This window comes from Vidua chalybeata, chromosome 29 (genome assembly GCF_026979565.1).
Source record: "Vidua chalybeata isolate OUT-0048 chromosome 29, bVidCha1 merged haplotype, whole genome shotgun sequence".
NCBI lineage: Eukaryota > Metazoa > Chordata > Aves > Passeriformes > Viduidae > Vidua > Vidua chalybeata.
In genome coordinates this window covers 3,299,940-3,320,545 of record NC_071558.1, presented here as the reverse complement: position 1 = coordinate 3,320,545, position 20,606 = coordinate 3,299,940, and the positions used below count along the sequence as shown (strand labels likewise).

The window sequence follows — 20,606 nt, the reverse complement described above, 5'->3', positions numbered from 1 at the left end:
TGCCTATTTTATGATTGGCTCTTCACAAATATTAAATTGAATATTATTTTGTAATTTTGTGTTACTGTATTAATTATTTTGTATTTTGTAATATTTTGTAATACTGTATTAATCCTTTTTAAGTAGTGTGTTATAGTTTTAGGTTACAACATAATGTTAAAATAGAAACTCTGTGATGTAAGATATTTTTTTACTAGCTCAAAAAATGGATAAGACAATCAAGAAACTCTTTGCACAGAGATAACAGCGACACGAAACCTGAAGAGTTACAGCCTCCTTATCAGAAAAGACAAACATCCTTCCACCTTCTCTCCATCTTTATAGAACCACCAGGATTAAGGGGAAGAAGTTGACAAAAAACAGAAAAATTCTTAATTTGCAAGGAATTTACGCATCATGTATGAGATCTATGAATATGCAACAGGCTGTTGCTTTTAGGGGTTGTTCCTTTGTTCACAAGGCGTGGTTTTGGCAGCTCAGTGCCCAAAAACATCCGGATGTCCGTAATTCTTTGCTTTTTATTGCCTCGTAGTATCCTAATCCTCACTGTCCAAACTTTTATTACTCTAATTTTATTCCTATTTTTAATAACTATTTCATGATTAATAAACTTTTAAGATTTTCAAAAACCAGTGATTGGTATTTTCCACACCCGGGCTGGCTCAGGAGTGGAGTTGGAGCTGTGGGGGCTCAGGTCCTGCAGAGCAGGGTGTCCCCAGCAGGAGCCCCTGGGCAATGGTCCCTTCTCTGTGCCTGCAAATGGGTTGAGAGGTGGATTCACGACTAAAAACGGGCTGAAAACCACTCAAAGGATGCGGTCCCTTTGCCAAGGAATAGCTGACACTCCCAATTTACTGCTGGAGATGCGAGCACAAGGCTGCAAAAACCAGTTCAGGTCTGGGACAGGTGTCTGGGACTCAAAACTTGATCATCATCTGCATCGCATCCTTTAAAAATCCGGGAATTTTGGGAAGGTCCGGTGGGAACAGATCCAAGCATTTTGGTTGCAGCAGGCCCTCGAGAGCAACAGAAAACGATTCTGACTGAAGATTTCCACAGCAAACAGCAAAACATCCCCAAATGGAGACCTCGTGCTCTCCCGACCTGCTTTCCCTCCCTTCCAATGGAGCGGTTTGCTGCCCTCTCCTGCTCGAAGGCAGCCGGGAAAGAGCTGGAATTGGGGCAGAAAAGGAAAAAGGGCGAGAAAATGGGAAAGGAAGAAGGAAAAAGGCGTTTCCACCGTTGGAAACCCAACAGTGAAATATTTGAGGGCAGCTCAGGTGAGCCCAGGGTGTTTTTACCTTTGCTTTGATGAATTCCCGATGCAGGCATCTCCAGGTCGGGCTGGGCTGGCGCCCTCAGGCTCCCTGGAGCTCCAGCCTGGCACTGCCACCGTGCCAGGGACACACCAAGGCACCTCTGGGCCTCGGATATTGGGGATTTAGACAAATTCCCCATCCGTGGCTGCTGTGATAAAGCTGTTGCTGCCCTGCTGAGCGAGGCTGGAGCATCTCATTGATTGGAGAGAAGGCCAGATAAGGCTTTATCTGGGATGTCTCAGTCTGGGAAGAGAAATTGAAGCATGTTTTTGTCTGGACATCCCACCCTGGGCTGTTGGGGCTGCCTGCCAGGATCCTCCACCAGCCTGGGCTGTTATCATACCTGCCTTGCTATTGTGTCCCTGGGCTGACAATCTCCTCCAGCCCAAAAAGGAGAAGAAATCAATGGCTTATCAGCTCCAGGCTGCCACATCAAACCTCTCTTCAAGGGGCTTCCCGTTGCTTTGGCAGCTCCAGGGGTAAGGGACTCTGCTCTGACACATCCCAAGGATATTTGATTGTGGAGAGCTGGGCTGGGACAGTGATCCTCTCCAAAATATCTTTAGGGGAAAAAAAAAGCTGCATTTTTCTAGGCTTTGACAGATGCTGCTACCCCTGGGGCATCTGAGAAACTCCTGGGAAGGGTGGACAAATGCAGGAAAACGACCCAAATCCCTCCCCTGAGGAACTGGGGTGAGCAGGGGGGCTGCAGAGCCAGCAGGTATCAAAAATAGGGTGGTGTGGCTTGGTCACAGGTCCAAAAACAGCTGTAGGGTTTTACAGAGGGGTTCACAAACCCATATTTGGGTTTTTTTTGTGGGTATTTGGGGAGCTGCAGGGTGGGAAGGTGCCAGAAGTCACTCCCCTGTGGAGAAATTCCAGCTGGGGCCAGCGTGGAGCCCATGGTGGCGACACCTTTAAGGAAGGGGAAAATGCTGCTCTGGAAGAGAGGAGTGGGAATAAGTGACAGGAACAACTCTGCAGGTGGCAGCCCCAGAGCTGCAAACTCATCTGGGGAAGTCTTTTCACCGAGGTGAAGTGGGAATTGCTGCCAGGGGCTAAAGGAGTCGCTGGGTGTTGTTTGGGATCCCTCGAGGCAGGAACAACTCCTGGGAAGTGGTGCAAGATCCTTCCAGATCCAGCTGTGTCTGACCTCCACACCTTCCCAGCCCCCAGATTAACCCTTTCTGCCCGCAAGAACCACTCCCTGCACTGCCACGGGCTGTCACAAAGTCCTCTGAAGCGCTTGTGCCCTAATTGCTCCGAGCAATTGCTAATTTGTCCATTAGTGGTGGCTGGTTTGACTGAACTCCACTCCAGCCGTTCCCACTTTCCTGGCACTTGGCCAGAGCGAGGATTTTTGCTTCTCCCTGGGACCTCCTCTGCTCTGCTCCCCACCTGACTGATGCCATTCCAATGGAATTCCTCCTTTAGGAGATTCCTGTCCCCTCTGGCACAACGTGGGTTTGTTTGGAATTTTTATTGGTGTTTGTGAGAGAGAATTTGTGTTTATATTCGTGTTTGTGAGGGAGAATTCCCATCAGGAAAAGCCGTGCCCATCATTTATGATGAAGCTCTGCAGTCCCTGCCTGGCAGCCTGGTTCTGCATCATCCACTGACAGCTCTTCACCTGGTAAGGAATTCATTTTGTGGAAAACACTGATCACTGGTTTTTTTGGTTTTGTTTTTTTTTTTTGTTGGTTTTTTTTTTTTATCTTAAAAGTCTATTAGTAATAAAATAGTTATTAAAAATAGGAATAAAATTAGAGTAATAAAAATTTGGACAGTGAGGATTAGGACACTACGAGACAATAAAAAGCAAAGAATTACGGACATCCGGATGTTTTTGGGCACTGAGCTGCCAAAACCACGCCTTGAGAACAAAGGAATAACCCCTAAAAGCAACAGCCTGTTGCATATTCATAGATCTCATACATGATGCATAAATTCCTTGCAAATTAAGAATTTTTCTGGTTTTTTGTCAACTTCTTCCCCTTAATCCTGGTGGTTCCATAAAGATGGAGAGAAGGTGGAAGGATGTTTGTCTTTTCTGATAAGGAGGCTGTAACTCTTCAGGTTTCGTGTCGCTGTTATCTCTGTGCAAAGAGTTTCTTGATTGTCTTATCCATTTTTTGAGCTAGTAAAAAAATATCTTACATCACAGAGTTTCTATTTTAACATTATGTTGTAACCTAAAACTATAACACACTACTTAAAAAGGATTAATACAGTATTACAAAATAACCCTCCATAATACATAGAGTATTCAATTAATATTTGCGAAGAGCCAATCATAAAATACGCATTTTTCACAATTCCCTCGGAGATGGAGGTGCAATCAACCCCCTCAAGCCTGGAACCCCTGGCTCAGCTTTAACTGACTGAGTCCTTGGATTTCAGTGATCCCACGGTGATCTGGGATCTCTCCCAAGCTCAGCTCAGCCCTTCCACAGTCCCAGTGTGGATGGAGCACAGGGGGATGGGGCAGAAAAGACAATTTCTGGCTTGGCTCAGCTCTGCCGAGTGCCTGCCCTCAGCTGTGCTGGCTCCTCGTGGCTGTGCAGGGAACAGGCCCCACGAGTGTTAATTGAGGTGGGTTATGGTCTTTAATTAGAGCAGAGCCTAGTGTGTGCTCCAGGCAGGGCCAGAGCCCATTCCAGAGCTGGGGATGCACTCCTCGAGCCCTTTCCTTCCCTTCGTGTCCTCTGAAGTCCCTTTGGTGGGGGATTGGCACAGGGGAATCCCAGATCCTGAATTCAGGGGTTCTCCAGCACATCCAGTCCCTGTGACATCCTCCCACCAAATCCTGGGCACATCCAAGCTCCTGGGAGGCCAAAAACCTCTTCAGCTGATGCCTTGTGCAGGCTGACCTAGAACAGAGACCACACAGAGTTAATTAATAATGTAGGGATTTATTAGGAGGAATCAATAGATCACCTTGGGCAGCACAAGAGCCCAGCCAGGGCTACACCCAAGACCAACCAAAATGGTCACAAAAATGGACAACTGGTCATGGGGTCTCACACTTTTATAAGTTCTGCTCCATTTGCATATTGGATTTAATTATCCAATTCCAGCTTTAGCCCATGCAGTCCCATCCTGATTGTTTTCCTCTCTTCAGCCCACGCTGTTTGTGCTCTTGGGCCTGAGGTTTGGATCATTTGTCCTTGGTCCCCAGCTAGAGAAGGAATTGTTTTGTCTCCCTGCTCTGTGCAGAGAGCTCACCATCCCATAATATGAACCCCAGACCCACACACTAAAGCAGCACAGAACCTGAAAAACACAAAAACTAAAACCTGAGGCACTGTCCTGGCCCATCCTGGCCCTGGGGACACTCCTGGGCTGTCTGAGCACATGGACATGTGTGACCCCACGTGTCCCCAAGCACAGGGGGTGTGAAATTCCGTGTCCTCCTGCCATCCCGCTCCAAGGGACACGCCAGGACACCTCCCTTGGGGGGGTGACAGCACCTCCAGGTGCCACCTGTCCCTGAGGTGATGCCACATGGGCAGGGGGCACCTCTGCCCCACCCGGGAGGACAGTCTGGAGCTGTGAACTGCCTGGTTCCCTTGGGAGCACACCTGGGGCAGGTGAGGCCAGGGACAGGAGTTCCTGAGCTGGAACTCAGGGGGGAGTGGCCCGAGGGCTGTCCCTGAGGATGTCCCACCCTGTCCCACCGTGTCCCACCTCTGAGCTGCCCCTTGTGCCCCGTGGCTGCTCCTGGCCAGGTGTGCAGCTCCAAAACGCACGCCCTGAGAGCTGTGAGATTCGCAGCCAGAGCTGCTCTGGGTTTTTCCTGGCCCTTTGTTTCTGTTTTTGTCTGAGCTTTCCTGTGAGAATGTTTGAGCTTGTTTATCTGTTTCAGCTGAAAAACTCCACAAGCCCCAGCAAAATGCTAATAAGAAGCATTAGCTGCAGTTAATTGAACTGCTTCTGTGATCCTCATAATTATCTCCTGCTACAGCACCTACCCTGAGAACAGCAGGATGGATGCCAGAGATAATCTAAGAGAAGATCTGGGGGAAAAACATTGAATTTTCTTATCCAAATTAAGATTTTTTTTTTTTTTTGGTCCCTTGGATTGATTACCTCACTAAATATTTGCTGTTGAGAGCAAAGCAGGCTGGTTCTGGTGAGGGCTGCAAAGGGAAAATGATGGGTTCTCAATTATTTACAGCCTTGCTTGGCTGCCTGAGTGTGCACCAGGAATGCAAAGGGAATTTGCTGTCGCTGGGAATCTCCACGGAGATTTTTCACCGGGAATAAAACACAACCAGCGACGAGGGGGGGAAATTCTGCCCAGTCCAAACCCTAAAAGCTGCTCTGTGATAAATTGAGCTGTCAGCAAGGCTTGATGTTCACATGCAGAGCACCCCAAACTCCCTGAGTTTGCAGAGCAGGAGTAAATATTGGTTTGGAGCAGAGCTCTGGGGTCAGCAGGTGAGAAATTCAGAAATCTCATCATTAAATGCATCATTTTTGTCCCAGCCTGGTTTCTATTCCCTTTATTGACCCCCTGAGTGGGGTTGGATGTGCCCCACACTGAGCAGGTGGGAGTTTTAGACTTGGAACAAATCCCCCAAATTCCTGGGTTTTCCTGGGAATTGGAAAATCTTGTTTTTTTCCAAGAAACAAGGGAGGAAAAAAACCCCAAACTTCCTGTTTTTCCTGGTAATTTGAGGGGAAAAAACCCAAACCTCCTGTTTTTCCTGGGAATTGGAGAATCTTGGGTTTTTTCCAGGAAAAAAAAAGGGGGGGGGCAACTCCAAACCTCCTGTTTTTTCTGGTAATTTGAGGGGGAAAAAACCCAAACCTTCATTTTTTTATGGGAATTGGAGAGGAAAAAACCTCTAAACCTCCTGTTTTTCCTGGAAATTGAAGAATCTTGGATTTTTTTTCCTGGAAACAAGGGGGAAAAAAAGCCAAACCTCCTGCTTTTCCTGGGAATTTGAGGGGGGAAAACCCCAAACTCCAGAGGATCCCAGTAGATCCCAGAGGGTCCCAGTGAGTTCCAGCAGATCCCAGTGAAGGCCAGTGGATCCCAGCGTGTCCCAATGGATCCCAGCAAGTCCTAGAACATTCCAGCAGGTCCCAGTAGATTCCAGTGGATCTCAGAGGGTCCCAGCAGGTCCCCCAAAAAAACCCAGCATCTCCCAATGGATCCCAGCAGATCCTAGTGGGCTACAACAGATCCCAGTGGATCCCATCGGGTCCCTGTGGGTCCCAGAGGAACTCGGTGTGTCCCAGCAGATCCCAGTATCTCCCAGTGGATCCCAGCAGATCCTAGAGGATCCCAGAAGATCCCAATCGCTCCTGTCAGATTCTAGTGGATCCCAGCACCCCCAGTGGATCCCAGCCTGTCCCAACAGCTCCTCTCAGACTCCAGTGGATCCCAGCATTCTCCTGGTGATCCCAGCAGATCCCAAATGCTCCTCTCAGATCCCAGTGGATTCCAGTATCTCCCAGCAGATCCCGCTTCCCCCAGTTGATCCCAGCATATCCCAGAAGATCCTCTCATGTCCCAGTATCTCCCAGTGGATCCCATCACCCCCCTCACTGGATCCCAGAAGATCCTCTCACATCCCAATATCCCCCAATGGATCCCAGTATCTCCCAGTGGATCACAGTAGATCTGACAGCTCCCATGCAATCCCAGCAGATTCCAGTATCCCCCAGTGGATCCCAGCAGGTCCCAAGAGCTCCCATCAGATCCCTGCACCCCCCAGTGGATCCCAGTGGATCCCAGCAGATCCCAAGGGCCCGTCTCAGATCCCAGCAGATCCCCATATCCCCCCGTGGATTCCCTTATCCCCGAGTGGATCCCGGCTTCTCCCAGTGGATCCCAGCAGATCCCAGTCTCTCCCAGTATCTCCCAGCGGGTCCCCGCGGCTCCTGAGCCGGGGAAGGGGCCGCGTTCCCCGCTCCCCCCGGCCCCGCTCCCCGGCCCCGCTCCCCGGCCCCGCTCCCCGGCCCCGCTCCCCGGCCCCGCTCCCCGGCCCCGCTCCCCGGTCCCGCTCCCCGGTCCCGCTCCCCCGCTCCCCGGCCCCGCTCCCGGCCCCGCTCCCCGGCCCCGCTCCCCCGCTCCCGGCCCTTTGCCCGGCCCTTTGCCCGGCCCTTTGTCCGGCCCGTGCCCACGGAAACCCGGCGGGGCCCGGCGGAAAGGGCCGGACGGCGGCACAAAGGAGCGCGGCGGGGGCGGGACGGGGCACGGCCGGGCCTGCAGCCGCGGCGAGCTCCGCGGGCCCGTCCTGCTCCGGGAGCACCGGGAACACCGGGGAACTACGCCGGGATAAGCGAGAACACCGGGGAACAATCCAGGGAAACAGCACCGGGAAACAGCACCGGGAACAGCGGGGAAACAACCCCAGGGACACCGGGGAACACCGGAGAACATCGGGAAAACCGGGAAACAACCCCGGGGAACACCGAGAAGCACCGAGGAACACCGGGAACACCGTGAGCTAAGTCCAGAGAACACCGGGAAGACCGGGGAACACCGTGATCCAAGCCCGGGAACGCTGAGCACACCGGGGAGCACCGAGCACACCGGGGAACACCGAGCACACCAGGGAACACCGAGCACACCGGGGAGCACCGAGCACACCGGGGAGCACCGAGCACACCGTGGAACACCGAGCACACCGTGGAACACCGGGCACACCGTGGAACACCGGGCACACCGGGGAACACCGAGAACACCGGGGAGCACCGAGCACACCGGGGAACACCGAGAACACCGTGGAACACCGAGCACACCGTGGAACACCGGGCACACCGGGGAACACCGAGCACACCGGGGAACACCGAGAACACCGAGCACACCGTGAGCCGAGCGCGGGGAGCAGCGAGCGGCCCTCAGCGTGAGGCGCGGCCTGCGCGGGACGGGGCGTGAGGGGACGGAGGAGCCGCCCGGGCGAGGGGATTTCGGTGAGGAAAACGGGCGAAAGCTGCCGTGCTCAGGGGAGGGGGCGGCGGGGGTCGGAAGGGAATTGTTTTCCAGCGCCTAAAGGGGCTCCAAGAGCGCTGGAGAGGGAGTTTGGAAAAGTGCAACAAAGGGGGATGGGTTTAAAGTGAAGGAGGGGAGGTTGAGGTGGGGTTTGGGGAAGAAATTCCTCCCTGTGAGGGTGAGGAGGGCCTGGCACGGGTTATTCCAGGGGTGCTTCATCCCTGGAAGTGTCCAGGGCCAGGCTGGATGGGGCCTGGATCAGCCTGGGATAGTGGAAGGTGTCCCTGGCCAAGGGGGATCCCTTCCCACCCAGAGGATCACCCTGGATCCCTCAAATCTATAATCAAGGCCCGTTTATAATTTTTCAGTTTGTGGCTGAGATCCAGCATTCTCCCCAGGAACATCACAGCCTCTCTCCACTCCTTTTATCCCTGATGGTTTTTGCTTCAACCTGGGATGTGAAAATATCCCCTCTGGGGACTGATGTCCAGCAAAAAAAAATCATTTTTCTGTGGCACTTGAGCTGCTTTTCAAAAGACCACATGCTGTATTTTAACTGAAAGCTTAGCAAAATAGCAAAGAGGTGGAAAATCAGCCATTTACCCAGCAAGTTTTGGCACAGCCACCGATGCCAGCCCATGGCAAAACCTCCCAAAATTGTGTCTGTGTCTCACATGATCATTTCAGGGAAGCAAAATGCAGGAGTTCCTAATAAGTGTTTTTTAAATGAGCCCAGTCCCATAGACTAAGCAAGGCTCAGGCACTGGAGGGTTTGAAAATATGTGTGATAAAACCAAGAACAAGACACGCGGGTGCCTTTTGGGTGCTGCTGAAATGGCTTGCAAAGGAAGAAAAAGGCATTACAAATTTAGGGGAAAATAACAATTTACCTATTGTAAGGATTTTTGGAAGAGCCTGCACCATCACACTGTTCAAAGTGGATTTTTGGCCTCAAGTCACACAGCTTGGTGGCTCTTGGAAAAGGTTTTATTGGGGAATTGGGTGGTTGCATTTATAGTTGTACTGTAAAACCTTTCTCTGGATACCACAGAGCAGTCCCAGCTCTGTAGGGGACTTCTGTAGGGACTTTCTGTAGGAATTTTTGTACGGATTTCTGTAGGGACTTTCTGTAGGGATTTTCTGTAGGAATTTCTGTAGGGACTTTCTGTAGGGTTTTTCTGTTGCTGTTTCTTTCAGTGTGCAAAGGATTTCCGGATCTCCCAGCACTGGTGATGCTGCCCTGGAGCAGCTTTAAGTGATGTGGATCTGAAAGCTCCATCAGTCACCAAATTGCTCAGAGTTTTATCTTCCCAAAGGCCTTTCCCAGGTGTTCATGAGGTGGTAAATTCTCTGGGTTCACTCTAGGCTACTGCATCCTTGCTGGTGGCTCATGTTCTTGCTGTCTGTGGGAAATGATTTGAGGCTGGAAGGATGAGCTGGGGGACAGCTGGCAGCTTTTTCACTCCTGACACATTTCACAGGGATGTTCTCCTGGCTCAGGACATGCTCTTCCCACAGAATGGGATGCACCAAAACCAGCCTGGTGGCTCCTGTGCTGCTGCCTCCAGTCTCTGCTTCCCAAATTTGCCACATCTCCAAGGAGCAGAGGGACAGTTGGGACCTCAGGGAAGGCTGAAGGGTTATTGAAGGTACAGAAACACCTGGCAGGTGTCCCCAGGCCTCCAGAGCTGCGTGTTGGGATGAAGATGAGGATGAGGATGAGGCTCTGGTGCTCTCCTGCGAGTGCTGCTGCTCCTCTGGCACATCCCTGCAGCCCCTGGTTCTCCCCTGACAGAAATGTGGCATTTTCATCAGGACATGCTCAAACTCCTGGTCTTTTCCTGGGTTTGGTGCAATTAGGGCTGAGGGGAGCTCCAGGCAGGGGGAATTCCTTCAAGCCTCTGATTCCAGGGATGTGGCTGCCCAGAGAGCCACAGTCATTCTTCTGAGAGCTTGTGCTATTTAATTAATCATCTCCAGATTTTCTGCTTGCTGCTGACTTCAAAGCAGGCACTCTTGAGGTGCAGCCTCCCAAAATCATATTGAAAGCTGGTGTCTTCATCCCCCAGGAGGAGCACACAGTCACAGGCTGTGGGAGATTTTTCTCATCCTTTAGAGCTTTTTACCTTTGTCTAAGATTTTTTTTCTATGACATTTTTAAACACAGCCTTTGGTCACCCTGCAGATGGGTGTTTTCTAGACTTTGAGTTTTCTCCAGGTCCCAGTGTAATCACAGTTGGTTCACAGAAGGATTTATTTCAAGGATTATCAATTTCCTGGGTTATCTTTTGCAGCAGGAAGGGTTTTTCTGATAGAAGTTCAACCCCTGCCTTCTTTCCCACCATTCCAAGGTGGATTTTACTTGTCAAGACCACCAGGAAGCTTTCCATGAGTAAAAGGACAACCAAATCCTTTGGGTTTGCATTAGGTGTGCTGAGGTTGTCAGTGCTGTGCCTCTTCTCTTCAGCACCACACAACTTCACAGCTCGCTTTGGGCAGAAGTCAGGTCTTTGCCAGCCCATGAGGGAAGCAGGGATTTGGCACAGAATGGGATTTTAGCCACAAGCACAGAGGTGTCCCAGCCTGAGGAAGGAAGGAGAGGCACTGAGGAAGGCAGGAATGCAGCAGGAGCTCGTCCTGTGCAGGTGGAGCACACGTGGTGTGATCTTCATTGTCCAAACATGGCTGTTTGGGGGGTTTATCCTCAGTTCTGACGGTCTGGTTCCACTGGGGGTGAATCTCCTCTTTATTCCTGCTCTGGGCTGTTCTCTGCCAGGAAGAGCTGCCTGAGGTTCAGGTCACATTGACCTCGAGGCAAAAGCTCCCTGTGTCAGGGAATTCCTCTTCTTGGATTGCACTTACCATCTCCCCTTTCCTGGAAACTGAGGGTGTGTTTGGGAGAGAACAACAGCCTGAAATTTGTTCCGTTCAGGGATTCCAAATGCGCCGTTCCCAGCGAGGACTCTGTGCCAGAGTTTGATCCATTGTTAATAGGTCAGTGGCTGTAAATGGACCTTTCCTGTTGTTTTGACATCTGTCTTCATTTTTTCCCCAACAGAAGAGGCACAATGTTTCTTCATTAAACCTCTGATTGACAGCTTGCTGAAAGGAAACCCATGGAAGCTGCTTTCCCTTTCATTCCTCTGCTCAAACCTCAGCTTCTCAGCGGTTTTTTCACCCCGACAAGCAGAGCTCCCCTCACCACTGAGCTAAATCCTCTTTCATCTTTATCCCTTGCCTTCTGCAGTGAGGAGGATGCTGTGATGATGCTGAGGGAGATGCAGCGACGAGCTCTGCTCCAGGATTTAGCTCTGCCCAGAGCGCCGGGGATGCTGCGGCAAGGTTGCCAGAGAGGCGGATACCAGCCTGCATCCAGGTTTTTGCTGCATCCCTGCTGCCGAGCGAGATATGGATCATCCCTGGGATTATTGCTGCCTGGCCCTGGCAGGGAGGGGGCTCTGGAGGTGCTGCCGTGCCGGGGAGGTGCCGGTTCTGCCGGACCCTGCGGCGCTGTGGATTTTTCAGTTCTGGAGCCGACGCTCCCCTCACGGTGAGGTCTCTGTGGCGCAATGGACGAGCGCGCTGGACTTCTAATCCAGAGGTTCCGGGTTCGAGTCCCGGCAGAGATGATCTCCAGGCAGGTGTCTCTTTTCTTTTAGTGCCATTTCCCTCCCAGGTCCCCATCCGTTACGTTTATAATGCCCCCCGAGGGTTTGCGTGGGGAGGGAATGACTTTTCCTGGCATGGCTGATGGATGTAGCATCCCTGTGCTCCCTTCCTGAGGCATTTCTCCTCCATCATCTCCCCCTTCCCTCGTTCCCTTTGGTATCTCCTCCAAGCAGGTGTTTTAACCCCACACGTCCCCCCCAGTACTGTCCCATTTTTGATACCTGCTTCCTAAGGAGTGTTCTGTGCTTTCCAGTAGGGCCCAGCTGGAGGGAAGTGGGTCAGAACCATGCGGTGGCATTTCCTGTGATAAATGGGGTAATTTTTTCACATGTGTGGCCAAAGAAATGTAAATCTCTGATCTGAATGTCCACCTTGGTAAATTTGGGGAACTCCCTGCCTGGACCTTTGTACTCTGAAATGGTTTTAAACTGCCAGAGGGCAGGATTAGATGGGATATTGGGAAGAAATTGTTCCTTGTGAGGGTGGGGAGGCCCTGGCACAGATTATTCCATGGATGTCCCATGCCTGGAAGTGTCCAAAGCCAGGTTGGATGGGGCTTGGGATAGTGGCAGTTGACCCTGCCACGGTAGGGTTGGGACTGGACAGGTTTTAAGGTCTCTCCCAACTCAAACCATTCCGTGACTCCACACTCTCTGCACACTTGCCAATCCCAGGATGCTCTCCCATTGACTGGATTTCTGGTCTCCAGTGGAAAACCAGTCCATCTCCATCTCTGAGTTTGGTTTGTTTGTTTTTCCCTTTGTGGTATCTGTGCAAATGCTGGAGCTCTGCCTGTTTGGAAAACCAGGCCCTGGTGGTGCTGGAAGTTCTGCCCCCATGTTCATCCTGGCAAAATTGTCATTTCCATCACATCCAGGGGAAAAAGGCCAGAAGATTATTCTGAAAAAGAAAAAACATGTTGGCAGTGGGTGGACACACCCAAAGGAAAATTTGGTAGGAATGGGGGGAGAAAGGGCAGATTCTGCAAAAATCACTCCTGCCATCAGCAAATGGAAATGAAAGTTCTTCATTTGTGTTTTGGGACAGAGGCAGCAATAAAACTGTGATTCCAGCTCAGCTGTGGTTCCTCTGGGGAAGGGTTGGAGCTCTTCTTCCCTAAACATGAGTGTGGAGGAGCTCAGGAGCAGATCCTTGGTGTTACCAGGTGTGTTCTCCTCCTGCTGCTGCTGTGTCTGGGAACCCCAGAGTGCCACAACCTTCAGGTTCAGGTAGCCCTCAGCTTCAGGGACACCTCGTGCCAGGGCAGGAGACCCCTGTCACCCCCCAAATTCAGGCACCAGAGTTGTCACTGCTTGTGTGGGACGAGCTCTGTTCATCACCTCACCTGTGTGAGGAGGACACAGAGCTCCCAGTTTCTCTCAGCTACACTCTTGGTCTCCCTTGGCTTCTTTTGGAGAAGGTCCTGCAGCTCCTTTTTGGCTTTTCCAGAACTTCCATGGGTTCCATAATCTTCCCAACCCTTCAGCTCTCCTCTTATCTCACCAGGTCACCCTCAGGTGTGCTGCCCACGAGGTGAGGAGGTGTGAGGATTCCTGTCCTCCCTGCAAGAAGAGAAATTCTCATTTGGAAAGGGAAAAAAAAATCTGCCAAATCTGCTGGGGAAGGTGAGGAAAATTGAGGAATTAGTGCCATTCCCTGCAGGATACAAACACTGAGTTACACCTGAGTTACACCTGAGTTACACTGTCCTGTCACTGCTGCAAGATGTTGTTCCCAGTGGGGGAACTCCTCCTGGGTTTTTGGCAATGACCCCGTGTGTAAACACAGCTCAAAAGCAGTTCCCTGCTAATTATGCCACCCTCCCCATCAGAATCATGAAGACTTTGCTTTCCACCCCAGAATTGTCCAGATTCCCAACAAAAAGGATGTTTGGGATGCCCTACACTGAAGAGGGAGCTTGCATGGAATCTCATATTTATCCCTCCAGACCTCAGGTAGCATCAAGTTCCCAGGAATAAATCCCCATCTGGAGGGGCAGGGAATTTGTCCCAAACCCTACCCTGTGGGGCCAACCAAAACTCTGGAATGATCCCATGGCAACCCTAGAACTGACAGAAATGGTGGAATGCTCCCCTGGAAATCCTAGAACCAACAAAAAGGGTGGAATGCCCCCCTGGCAACTCCAGAACTGGCAAAAATGGTGGAATTCTACCATGGCAATCCTAAACCCAACAAAAACAATGGAATGCTTGTTTGACAACCCTAGAACCAAGAAAAACTCTGGAATGTTCCACTGCCATCCCTAAAATCAACCGAAATGCCGGAATGCTCCCCTGGAATCTCCTTTGCCATGAGCTCTGGACTGTTCCTCCTGCCCCATGGGGAGTAAAACCCAGCAGGTTGGACACCTCTGCTTTCCCCTCGTTCACCATCCACACCAAACAAGGCCAGGGAGGTGACAGGAGGGGACAGTGTGATTTTTAACCCTCGTGGCTTCCCAGAGCCACCCTGGACCCAGCACGGATCAGGGTGGAGGAAGAGTTGGGCTCCCCCAGGAGCTCGCAGGGTTTGGGGTTCAGGTTTATCTCTAAATAAATTCATCACTTCTGGCCCATTGTTCATGGTGGAAGGTGCAAATCCCCCCGGGCTGGGCACTGCCAGGGGGCTCTGAGGGGTCTGTGCCAACACCAGGAGCTTCAGGGAGGACAAGGACAGGGGCTGCACTTCAGGGGGCAACAAAAAATGGGCAGGGTGGGGGTCTTTGGTGTCCTGGGGGATGAAGGTGGGGTTTCTTTTGGATTTGGGGGTCTCCAAAGTATGGGGCAGTGAAGGTGGGGGGGTTCTGGATGTTGGGGTGGTCGTGGGGGGGTCTCTGGAGCCCTGGGGAATGGGGGAGTTTCCCCTGTATGGGATTGTGAAGGAGGGGGGTCTCCACTGCCCTCCTGGGAGATGGAAACGGGGGGCTCTGTGGAGGGTGGGGGTCTCTGCTGTACTTGAGGGCCTCCAGAGTATGAGGTGGTGACAGTGAGGGGTCTCTGGAGCGTGGGGTGCTCCAGAGAGGTTCAGAAGCTCCACAAGGTGAAGTGGGGTCTGGATTGGTGTGGGGGTCTCTGCTGGATGGGGTGATGAAGGAGGGGGGGTCTCCACTGCCCTGATTGAACTGGGGGTCTCCACTCCACGGGATGATGAGCATGGGGGGTCTCTGCCGCCCCGGGGCACGGAAGGGGCTCAGCGCACACGAGGGCTGGAGCAGAACGGCAAATCCTGAGCGGTTCCCGTCCCCGTCGGCATCCCGCACCCAGGCGCTCCTCTACCGCGCGGGGCAGTCCCGGGGCCGTACCGGGGCCGTACCGGGCCCGTACCGGGGCCGTACCGAGGCGGTTCCGGGGCGGTTCCGGGGCGGTACCGGGGCGGTGCCTGGGCCGTACCGAGGCGGTCCCGGGGCGGTCCCCGGGCGGTTCCGGGGCGGTCCCGGGGCGGTTCCGGGGCCGTACCGAGGCGGTTCCGGGGCGGTCCCCGGGCGGTCCCGGGGCGGTTCCGGGGCCGTACCGAGGCGGTTCCGGGGCGGTCCCGGGGCGGTTCCGGGGCGGTACCGAGGCGGTTCCGGGGCGGTCCCGGGGCGGTTCCGGGGCGGTACCGAGGCGGTTCCGGGGCGGTCCCGGGGCGGTTCCGGGGCGGTCCCGGGGCGGTGCCGGGGCGGTGCCGGGGCGGTGCCGGGGCCGTACCGAGGCGGTTCCGGGGCGGTCCCGGGGCGGTCCCGGGGCCGTACCGAGGCGGTTCCGGGGCGGTGCCGTGCTCGGGCCGGTCGCGCCATGGCCGCCGCTGCGGGGCTGGCGCTGCTGGCGGCGCTGCTGGCGGCGGCCGGGGCCGAGCGGGGCCGGAAGGTGAGCGGGGCTCGGGGGGACCGGGACCGGGACCGGGGCTGCCGGGGCCGGGGCCGGGTGCGGAGCCCCCGCCGCGCTCCCCGGCCGCTGCTCGGAGCTCGTCCCGCGTTGCGGTGGTGGCTGAGACCCCCCCCGTGTCCCCTCCTGGGAATCTCAGAATCCCGGGACACACTGGGGTCACCCAGAGCAGGTGACACGGGGACATCCAGGTGGGGTCGGGACGTGCCCAGAGCGAGACCCTCCGTGCTCGCCCAGGGCAGCTGTTCAGGGCTCTGCCACCCTCAGCGTTAAGAAGTTCTTGCTCGTGCTGAAGGGAAACTTCTGGGACAGTTTGTGGCCTCGGAGGATCCTGCTGGAGCAGGGGCTGGGCTGGGGCCCAGCCTCGCTGGGTTTCGTGGGGAGAAGGGGCTCCCCGGGGCCGCGGCCTCACACCGGGCACGTCCCGCGTGGGGCTGGAGCCGAACCGCCCCTGCCCGTGTCCTGACACACGGGGACCGCGGTCACCCGGCCCGGCCACCCCTGTCCTGCGGCGACATGGCCCAGGGCCACCCATCCCCGTCCCTCGTCTCCCCTTTGGCCTAATCCAGCGGGACCAGCATGGCTGTGGGGTGGGAAAGGAAGGGGCTGTGGGAGAGAAGGGCCATTGGGATGGGAAGGGGCTGTGGGAGAGAAGGGCCATTGGGATGGGAAGCAGCTCAAAGCTGTGAAATGCTGACCGAGCGTGTTGAGCAACACCAGGGCCGCAGAGTCACGGGAGCCGAGGCAGCTGCAATGTCCCATCCTCCCAGCACGCTGGGGTTGTCCTGCAGGGCTCAGAGCCACCCCCAGCCCTGTCCCTGCCCCGCAGGTGACCATGGAGTACAACCCTGGCTGGAACAGCTCCTCTGTGAACCTGCTGCACGTGCGGGCACTGGGGCCCGGGGACAGCCTGCACTACGTGTGGAGCAGCATCGGGGCCCCTTCCGTGCTCCTGGTGGCCACCCAGAGCCCCAGCAGTACCCTGAGGGTCAACTGGACCCAGCTGCTGTCACCCAGTCCTGCTGGAGCCATCTGGATCGACCCTCCCGACAGCGTGGTCTATTCCACAGCCGTGGTCTTCACCAAGGTACTGCTGGCAAGGGGCTGCTCTGGGACAGCTGGGGGTGCAGAGGATCCCTGGGCAGCTTCCCAGCTCCAGGGAAATCCCCTCCATTCCCATCCAGGGATGTGTCTGGGCTGCTTGGCTGAGGCAGCTCTGCCCCGTTCCCTGGATCACAGCACAAGCTGCCGTCCTGCCAGCTCCCAGCCCCTCTCCCCTCCCTTCCCTGCAGCTGTTCGAGTTCAGCGAGGCCAAACCTTTGGGAGAGCTCTTCTACCCCACCTACGACCTGTCTGAGTTCTCCTGGGACAGCCTCAACCACACCCTGAACCACACGGCGCTGACGGCCGAGCTCAGGGGGGTCCCGGCCACCGACCCTGGTGGTGGCTTCGCCAATGGCAGCCTGGCATTCCGGGTATGTCCAGGGGGCACAGGGCACGTACAGGGGGCAGAGAGCATGTCCCTCGCTGTCCCTCTGTCCTGTGCTGTCCCTCTGCCCCATGTCCCTCATTGTCCCTCTCTGTCCCTCTGTCCCTCGCTGTCCCTCTGACCCGTGTCCTGTGCTGTCCCTCTCTGTCCCTCGCTGTCCCTCTCTGTCCCTCTCTGTCCCTCTGTCCCTCTCTGTCCCTCTCTGTCCCTCACTGTCCCTCTGTCCCTCTGTCCCTCTCTGTCCCTCTGTCCCTCTGTCCCTCTCTGTCCCTCTCTGTCCCTCTCTGTCCTGTGCTGTCCCTCTCTGTCCCTCTCTGTCCCTCTCTGTCCCTGTCTGTCCCTGTCTGTCCCTCTCTGTCCCTCTCTGTCCCTCTCTGTCCCTCTCTGTCCCTCTCTGTCCTGTGCTGTCCCTCGCTGTCCCTCGCTGTCCCTCTCTGTCCCTCTCTGTCCCTCTCTGTCCTGTGCTGTCCTGTGCTGTCCCTCTCTGTCCCTCGCTGTCCCTCGCTGTCCCTCTGACCTCTGTCCCCCGCAGGTGACAGCCTACGAAGCCGGTGGCCGTGCCAGGAGCCTGCCCAGCCTCCTGCACACGGCAGACAGCTCCCAGCTGGAGTTCATCCTGGCTGGGGTGGCCCCACGAGGGAACGGCTCCCGCTTTGTGCTGGAGGTGGCCACGGTGGAGGAGGCGGGGGCGGCGCGGAGGCTGCGGGCCGAGAGATCCATCGACGACGAGTACACCCCCAGCATCTTCCAGGTGAGCCAGGGCTGGCCCTGGCTGGGCTCTTCCTTGTAAGGTGGACCCCCGGCCAGGAAGTAATCAGCACTGACTTCATGATTCACAGAAGGCTGATTGATCTATCTTTATTAAGAAACCCATTGTTTTTATAGACAGTTATGATACAAGTTGACCTAATTGGTCCTTTAATTAAAACACCATTAAGAAACCACCCTTTGGTAAACAAATTTCCATAATGTCACTATTGGACACGAAATGAGTACACGGAAGCTTGGTAAGTTTAAAAGAGAAAAAGATCCAGTTTTATTTAAACATCTGGTATTTCTAGAATTCCAAAGGTGACCGTGGATTGGAGGATGGAATTACCACCTCTTCAACCACACTGGTCCAAAGATCAATTAATCGTTTCTCTCTACCCACAGAGAAATATATAAACTATTCTATTTATACATTGAATTGTGTAGGAATCTGACTCTCAAATATGTAAACATTATCAGAAGGCTAAAGAAGTTTTATGAGAACTTTAAAACTTTCAAAAGAACTATAAAAGAAAAGTTAACAGTTCTAAAAATCAGGGCAGCACGTAACACCTTCCACATGTTCACAATACCAGGTCTAGTAAGTTAAGTATTGTTTCTCATTCTTTTCTCTGATCTTCTCACTGCCTTTCCCAGGACGATGCCTGGGAAAGTTGTCTGTTTCTCTCTGTGGCCAGAGAGCTGCTGCCACAGGGGGTGACCCTGCTGTCCCTGCCCAGGTGCTGTCCCTGGTAGCTGAGTCCCAGAACAGCAGCTCCACGCTGGGCTTCCTGCAGTGGAAGGCGACGGCCTACGGCTCGCGGAGCCCGCGGCGTGAGGACGGCATCCAGTGCAGGGCTCAGGGGCTGCAGGTGGCCAACTGGACCCTGCCCGTGTCCAGCGTCGTCCAGGCCTACTTTGGGGACAGTTTGGGCAGCAGCTGCACCATCAGCGCCCTCAATGTGTCCTTTGGGGGAGAGGAGGGAGAGGTGTACCAGGAGAAGAGATACCTCAGCTGGTGAGTGGGGTCTGGGGGGATGCGTCTGGTCACTAACGATGTGCAGAGGGGTCTGAGGATGCTGCTGGTCATTAATGATGTGCAGAGGGGTGTGAGGGGATGCTGCTGGTAATTAATGATGTGCAGAGGGGTCTGAGGGGATGCTGCTGGTAATTAATGATGTGCAGAGGGGACTGAGGGGATGCTGCTGGTCACTCACAATGTGCAGAGGGGTCTGAGGGGATACTGCTGGTCACTCACAATGTGCAGAGGGGTCTGAGGGGATGCTGCTGGTCACTCACAATGTGCAGAGGGGTCTGAAAGGTCTGAGGGAATGCTTCTTGTCATTAACGATGTGCAGAGGGGTCTGAAAGGATGCTGCTGGTCACTAAAGATTTGCATTTTGGAGACTGGCAGGTCATAGGGTTTCTCTGTTTAGTAACAGTCTCCATTCCAAAGTCAGAGTTTCCCTCTAATCCTGCAGCAAAGGCTTCACAGTTCCTTGAGGAGCCTCATCCTGCCCTGTGTGGGATCTTGGCCTGACCCTCTGAAGTGGGGAAGCCCCAGGGCTCCCAGCCCATCCCCACCCCTGTGCTGATCTGTGCCGTCCCTTCCTGCAGGTCGGTGCTGCTGGGCTTTGGGGAGCCCCCCAGGGACACCTTCTCCCCCCTGGTGATCTCCATCACGGCCGTGGCGCTGGGCACCCCGCTGGCCATGCTGCTGCTGGGCAGCTGCCTGGTGCTGCTGGCACAGAGGAGACGCTACTCGGAGTACGAGCCCATCAACTGAGGGGGCCCCGGGATCCTCCCCTCCCCTTCCCAGCTCCTCCTCCCCGGGATTCCTGGGATTCTCTTCCCGGAATGGCCGTGGCTGCTGCTGCTGCCACCTCCTCTGCCTCCCCTCTGCCCCCCGAGGGGACCAGGGTGACACTTGCAGCTGCCCACCTCACCCCTGTGTCCTGCTCCTTCCCACTGTCACGTCCTGCACTCCCTCCCCGGATTTTTCCTGATCCATGCAGCAAAGGGAAGCGATGGGGGGAGTTTGGTCAGGAAAATCCTCCTCCTCCTCCTCCTTCTCCTCCTCCTCCTCCTCCCAAGGGATACAACCACTGCTGGCCAGGGACTGGCTCCAGTGCCACTTCCAGGGGTGGCTCCAGCCTGGGCTGGGGAGCAGCGTCACTCCTGCTCCCAGCACATCCCAGCTCCTCCCGCCACGGACTCCTCCCTGCTCCACGTTCCTGCTGTGCTGGCCTGGGACACAGGGGACACCCAGTGCCACGTCCCAGCAGCTGCTCAAGCTCAGGTGTGTCCTGCCGGGCCATGGAGGGCTGGTCCAGCCGGGATGGTGCTCCTGGGTACCCCCAGGGCTGATCCCAGGTGCTGCCCAGCTGGGATGAGCGTGGCCTGTGGCTCCTCGGGGTTCTCAGAGGGATCTGGGGCCGTGCTGGCTCTGAGTTCTCCATCACTGACTTGTCTTCAACCAAATAAAGTGTATTTCTAGACACGGTTTGCTGTGGGAATGCTGTACTGGGGGTTATGAGACTTGTAATCTCAGGGTCGTGGGTTTGAGCCAC

At 54.7% G+C, this 20,606-nt stretch overlaps 1 protein-coding gene, 2 long non-coding RNA genes and 1 other non-coding gene across 4 annotated transcripts; 3 read left to right on the top strand and 1 right to left on the bottom strand.

Moving 5' to 3' along the window:
* Positions 1-3,566: 3,566 nt before the first annotated feature.
* On the bottom strand, positions 3,567-7,249 carry LOC128801153 (uncharacterized). Its single transcript, XR_008435138.1, has 2 exons — positions 6,248-7,249; positions 3,567-4,189 (listed from the first exon to the last, which is right to left on the bottom strand). It is a non-coding gene; the product is annotated as an uncharacterized LOC128801153 (long non-coding RNA).
* A 122-nt stretch (positions 7,250-7,371) lies between these two features.
* On the top strand, positions 7,372-14,511 carry LOC128801145 (uncharacterized). The gene is made up of 3 exons (XR_008435137.1): positions 7,372-8,246; positions 11,513-13,099; positions 13,441-14,511. It is a non-coding gene; the product is annotated as an uncharacterized LOC128801145 (long non-coding RNA).
* TRNAR-UCU (transfer RNA arginine (anticodon UCU)) lies at positions 11,821-11,894 on the top strand. Its single transcript has one exon. It is a non-coding gene; the product is annotated as a tRNA-Arg (tRNA).
* A 970-nt stretch (positions 14,512-15,481) lies between the features above and the next one.
* Positions 15,482-20,534, top strand: GLMP (glycosylated lysosomal membrane protein). Its single transcript, XM_053966825.1, has 6 exons — positions 15,482-15,779; positions 16,627-16,884; positions 17,090-17,272; positions 17,819-18,037; positions 18,777-19,054; positions 19,654-20,534. The coding sequence occupies exons 1-6, from the start codon at positions 15,708-15,710 to the stop codon at positions 19,820-19,822; spliced, it is 1,179 nt and encodes a 392-aa protein (XP_053822800.1). The 5' UTR covers positions 15,482-15,707; the 3' UTR covers positions 19,823-20,534.
* Positions 20,535-20,606: the final 72 nt, after the last annotated feature.

Excerpts from the sequence above, each read along its gene's own strand:
- GLMP (XM_053966825.1), top strand. The coding sequence starts at position 15,708 with ATGGCCGCCGCTGCGGGGCTGGCGCTGCTGGCGGCGCTGCTGGCGGCG. Across the intron at positions 16,885-17,089 it reads CAGCCGTGGTCTTCACCAAG|CTGTTCGAGTTCAGCGAGGC; the intron begins GTACTGCTGGCA and ends CCTTCCCTGCAG. Across the intron at positions 19,055-19,653 it reads GAGAAGAGATACCTCAGCTG|GTCGGTGCTGCTGGGCTTTG; the intron begins GTGAGTGGGGTC and ends CCCTTCCTGCAG.